General features: G+C 35.9%; 1 protein-coding gene across 1 annotated transcript in view; it reads right to left on the bottom strand.

Moving 5' to 3' along the window:
* Nucleotides 1–604: 604 nt before the first annotated feature.
* CYBRD1 (cytochrome b reductase 1) overlaps nt 605–6,000 on the bottom strand; it is a 44,065-nt gene continuing 38,669 nt past the window's right edge. Inside the window, exons 3-4 of the mRNA XM_069079897.1 lie at nt 5,189–5,343; nt 605–4,860 (exon numbers count right to left, since the gene is read on the bottom strand). Coding sequence (XP_068935998.1) covers nt 4,566–4,860; nt 5,189–5,343 — 450 coding nt within the window. The 3' untranslated portion in view covers nt 605–4,565. The remainder of the gene's footprint in view (nt 4,861–5,188; nt 5,344–6,000) is intronic.

Raw genomic sequence — 6,000 nt, 5'->3', positions numbered from 1 at the left:
GGGGTAATACAGTCAGCAATAGTAAGTGAAAAAAATTTTTGAAGCAGGTTTCTCTAATAAAGACTTCATTTCTGAAACATATAGAGAGCTGAGTCAAATCTTTCACAACATGACTAATGTGGAAACATGTTTAATATGATTGTATATGTATAGCCTATATCAGATTACATGCTGTCTTGGGGAGGGAGAAGGAAAAGTAGGGGGTGGAGTGGGATTTAGAACTCAAAATCTTTAAAAAAATGAATGATGAAAACTAAAAATTAATTAATTAAAATTTGTAAAAAATGTTGAAAGAATGAAGAAAAAAATGAATACCTTGTATACAGGTAACATTTTCCAAGAGTGTCTTGTATACACAGGTACTTAATAAATGTTGAAAGGATCAAAGAATGAATGAATAAAGATCTTGTGTACAGTTAATATCATTCACAGTTAAGGACCTTCCTCTTAGACACTATTTAGGAGTTCTATATACAATTATAGAAGAAAAACTCCAGCATTTTCAGTGAATGAATCATTCTTAAAAAAAAAAAAACTCTGGGACTAAAAGCTTTGAAATTGTGCCAAGATCTAGGCATATTGTACAAATTGAAAACAAGAGATGAAAGATTCAAAAATAGCTTTTATTACTATATAAAAACAGGTCAGGAAAAATAGATGCACTTTTCTACAAGTAATAAAATATTCAGATCATTTGAAAGTCTTCCATGAACATATTGAGATAAAAAGAATTCTTTTAAGATGAAAACCTTTTGTTTAGTTTAAAACAACTGTCATCATTTTAAAGTACAATATACATGATAAGTAATGATTATTTATGCATTCTACTGTACTTTCTTGTGATTTCTAGTTAAACATAACCATTATACTATGTGTTTCTATTTTAAAAGGTCATTGCCAAGAAAAAAAAATCACTGTCATATAACACCTTACAATTGCTACAAGGTTTTTTTTTTAAGAGTCATAGATTAGTAATCACTGTAGTTGACCAGACAATGGAAAGCATACTCCTTTTCTGAGTCTTGGGAGTAACATCATTCCACTTTCTTGTAATTTCAAGCTCAAGAAAGGAAAAAGCTTAAACCAAATGACATGTACATTTTCTTCCTTTGGACTCTAGATAACCAAAACTACTTGCCCTTATGTCCCTTTAAAAGTGCAGTTGGTTTCTTTGTCATTTAATTGCGGGTTTTGAGGTCTCCTTCCTAAACATCCTGGTTTAAGGAAGTCACACAAATACAGAAGAGAAAGTGACACAGCAAGGGTTCATTTTAATTTATGGAGCAGGAAGATATCATTTGATGACATTCATTCAAAAGTATATTCATTTAAATTTCTCAAAACCACTGTTAGAAATTACTTTGGTGCTGGTTTAAATAAGTGCTAAAATAAAACTTTCTTTCCTGGAATTAGATTATGGGGTGAGCCAAGCCAGACCATTTCTGCTGATGATATAAGCTATAATTATTTTGGGTAGATTCAATCACATTTTGGGAATATTCAAGGTTTCCTTTTCCCTTATTCTTTTAAACTTATTATGAGATATTTGGTGGTGAGGTGAGATCCTTTAATGGGAAATATCAGTTTTTGAAAGATAAAGGTGCAATTATCACAAGTACAAAAGCCAATTAGGAGAGGAACCTAAGACAAAAAAATTTTACTATGGATTGTTTTTTTATAGAGCCTATGTAAGAAGAAAAAGACACTTCTATAATGTCTCTTAAGATTACCCTTGAATTAGCTTTACAAGAAAGGTTGAATAAAGGGCTAAGGTAAATGGTGGCCCAAATAATTAGTAATGGGGGAATAGAGTCTAATGGCAAATCAAGAATTAACTTTTCTCTGACACCTATTTTCTTTATCCTCTATATAGAATATAATAGGGTAATTCTAAATGCTAAGGGCTTGGAATCCAAACCCCACAAATCAACTGAAAGATGTCTTCACTCAACATATATTCTTTAATGAACCTTTTCATGAATCTTATGGAGATGGTACTTTTTAGCACAGTGGTGTCAAATTCAAATAGAAATGGATCCCTGCAGTCACATGTTGACTTCAAAAACCATAAATTTACATTACCTATTTTTGTTCAATTTTCCCAATTACATCTTAATCTGATTCTGGAAGCCCTTCTGGCATGTGATTCTTGAGTCTGACACCTCCTCTTCAGATAATAATCCCCTCCAAAATGGGCTGTCCTTCAAGCCCTTAATGTATGTATTTGAAACAATACAAGCATCTATGAAGATGTATTTATTTTTTCCAAGAAATGCTGCAATCCATTTCTCTACTGCACCTAGATTCAGTTTAGTGGGTTTCTCTAAATTTATTTACTGATTTCATAGAAATTGATATGGCATGGTATTCTGACAATGCTATAAATCCATGGGGAGCAGCATCGACAAAGTAAAGAAAGAATAAAGCGCATTTATTGTCACCCTAAGAAATACTTGAGTCACTAGGCAAATCAGGAGGTTAGGAGCTTATAGAAGAATGTGATAAAATGTAGATGGTTTCTCATTTATTTCAGCAATTTCTGGTTATCTAAGAAAGAACCAATTTTCCTATTAAGCATAAAAAAAAAAACCCCAACATTATTAACTGCATTTCTTTTTTTTTTCTTTTTTGGAGAGGGGAAGGCAAGGCAATTAAAGTTAAGTGACTTTCCCAAGGTCGCACAGCTAGTAAGTATGTCAAGTGTCTGAGGCCATATTTGAACTCAGATCTTCCTTACTCTCATGTCAGTGCTCTATTCACTGTGCCACCTAGCTGACCCGAGTGCATTTCTAATATCAGTGCTACTATAAAAGTCGTAAGAGGTCAATAATGAAATGCACCAAACAAAAAGTTTGAGTAGGTACAGAGCTTTTTCACTACTCCAAGTTCCAATTTAGGGATACAATGGAACTTCCAGAAGCTAAGCAATTACCTCTAGACCTAGACCTTATTCACTTCTAAGGCCTTAGGAATAAAGTTTTAGAAATTCACACAAGATCTGAAGGGCATACAGAGCAGAAAACTAGCCATTAGCTCTGTTTTAACCTATAGGCTTCTCCCTGACCTTCATGCCCAACTCTGTCCAGATATTAAAATCCAGAAGAATAAAAACAGCCAATGGTGTAACTTATATGGAACATTACATAGAATATAATTACATTACAATGAACTACCTAGAATCAACTGAACTCTGGCTTTGAAAGTCCATTTCAGTTGTTAAAAGGCAGAGAAAGACCATTTGAGTTACCTCTAAGTCCAATCCCTTAGCTTTTGGGAATCAGTCCCAGGAGGGAAATCAAGGAGGTAAATGCTCCCAATTCCCTTCTCCTTTAGACTGATTGATTCTGCTATATCTCTGAGGCTCAGTCAGGCCTCGGGGGAACTGAGGTGAGTACACCTAAGTCCATACAATTCCATATGACATGCAAACAAATCCCAAGTTACTCCAATTTAGAGAAAATACAAGACAAAAGGTCACTTTGTGGATGCTTTAAGCATTTAGGCCTGTTCTAGGATAGTCTTGACTCTCTGGTTTAGAATGGACACTAGCCTCAAGCTGGCACTGGAACCAGTCTAGAGGGTTCTCTGAACTAGGAAAAGGCCAAAGGGCAGCATGATTCTTCTGAGTCACTTCACAAGCGCTCCAAAATTTAGGTCCAGCTTGAATATACATCAGGAGGTTCTCCTATAAGAAGCAAAAGGGGAAAAAAGTAGAAGGGCATAATTTGTGCAGTTTGTCTTGCTAGCTTCTCTTCTCTTTAGGCACATGTAATATTTTTGCTGTGAAAGGAGAAGGGGAACGGAACAACCATTTGTTAAGCACCTAGGGTGCCAGGCAGTGTGCTAAGCATTTTACACATAGGTACTACTCTTCACCCCATTTTATATTTGAGGAAACAGAGGCAGACAGAAGTTAAATGCCTTGTCCAGAGTCATAAAACTAGTAAGAGTCTGAGCCTAGGTTTGAACTTAGGTCTTCTTGACTCCGGGCCCAACACTCTATTCACTAGGTTCCTATAAAGGCATTGAGAGAGCTCAATAATAACCCAAGTCTACATTTGAGGCCTCTGATACAATTCCTTCAGTCTTGTCTAGCCCCAGAGCTCAGAAGGCCTGAGAAGAAGCTGGAGATGATAGACACTAGGTTATAGTTTAAGAACAGGGATGCTTCTAGTTAATCAAATTAACCCACAAACATTGACTGAACACATGCTCTGTACAAGGCAGTGAGGTGAGCACTGGGGGATACAAAATGGTATGAGGTTGTCCCTACCAGAGAACTTAGAGTCAGTCTAGGTGGGTCTTTGGTTCTTGGGAAGAAAAAAGCTACTAAGTGATGTCTCACATGATCTGACCCAAATTGATCATGTTCTTTTTCAGTTTAGATCAATTCTGGCACTCAACCACACTATATCATTTTTTTTTTTTAACAATGCTACTTGGAAAATAAAGAAATATAAAATTTAATGGTTTTATAGATGAATAGAAAAGTTCTTCCTTGTCTAGATACAACTAAGTTGGAGATGTTTTGAAGTGAGATTATAAGACACCATGCAAATAGCCCTTTACATGGTTGATCTCTGTCCACCCTCATCCAGTTTGAGATTCCTTTTTCTTGCCGCTGCTTCACTGTCCATGTCAGATTTGTCCATGTTGCCAAAGTCGCCTGTCACGGAATAATCATTACCCTCTGGAGTACTTCCATTTGGCTGAAGAAATGTAGCATTTGGTTCTTTGGGACGCTGCCACTGAGGCCTAGTGACTATCCAAAAAATGACAGCACCAAATACCAGAATAAGAATGCCAAGGGTATTGGTAAAAATACCTTCTGGTGGTAAATCCTTATATTCAGGATTTTTCCTTTAAAAAGAAAGAGAAAGAAAGAATGATTAAAAATAAAATCACAAGTCAATTTGGGAAATTGAATTTTAATTTATTGCCAAAAATTAAATGCCTGAAGAATTTATAGAACCAACTGGGTCCTGGGTCTCTGTGAACTAAATAAGGCCCGGTTCAGAAGTCCATTTGCAGTGTCCCTGGGCAAAGCCATCATTTAACCTCTATAGGTCTTCCTTTTATCATCTTTAAAAGAGGGAAAGTTCAGTGCTATATTATGTGCTTTCAGAAAGCAAATATTTAATATAGAAAGGATGAAGTGGAGAAATGATGAAATACTGCATATACTTACAAGGCAAAAATCAATTTCTCTGTCACTCCCATAAGTACTGTTGCAATCACTGTTCCAAAGATGAGCAGACCAGAATAAACATGGATTGGCATAAGAAATGCTCGGAGAGCCGGGGGAGCGAAAGGAAGCAGAAATACCAGAAAACCTAGGAGAAGCTAAACATAATAAACAAGTGCTGAGAGGTTAAAGCTTAATTTTTATTATTTATTTCTGCACAAAGCACTATTTCTTGGAAATGTTAACTCAAAATCAAGGGGAGATTTTTTTCTCTCCAAAAAACAAATATTCCACAATAGCATATTCACCCTCTCTAGCTCAGCCAAAAAAGGCTGCTTTAGTGGTGAGGAAAACAATGTCATCAGAGGAGTAAGAGATGAGATCTATGGGAAAATTTCCTCTCTTCCTTTGGTAATTAAGAAATGCTGCAAAAGGTAACAAAGGATTACTCTTTATGTAGAGACAAGGAAATCTGTCCATCTTTCTAGATCACGCACTGTTCCTTTCATTCCAGAGTAAGCTTCTGTATCATGCCCTCTCCTTATCATATATATCCATAACCATACTCCCACATAAGTGGGTCCATAAATGGCTCTCACAACTCCCAAATCTTATCATTCACTTCAGATTGCTGCACACTAGACTCAAGATTGATGACTATTTCGGTAAATAAATAAACCTGGGTTACTATACATTTATAGATGCTCAGATACTGCATAGATCCATGACAGTTCTTGAAAGAACAACCCCCCATCTACAAGTATCTGTGTGTGGAACGGAAATTTTTGATCCTGTGTGTAGTTCAAGTAGTTTGA

Source organism: Petaurus breviceps, unplaced genomic scaffold (assembly GCF_028583685.1).
Source record: "Petaurus breviceps papuanus isolate PSGF00001 unplaced genomic scaffold, PetGlider_PUasm1.0 91133, whole genome shotgun sequence".
In the NCBI taxonomy this organism is placed as follows: Eukaryota; Metazoa; Chordata; class Mammalia; order Diprotodontia; family Petauridae; genus Petaurus; species Petaurus breviceps.
Note: the sequence above shows the minus strand (reverse complement) of the source record. Positions and strands in the feature narration are given on the sequence as shown.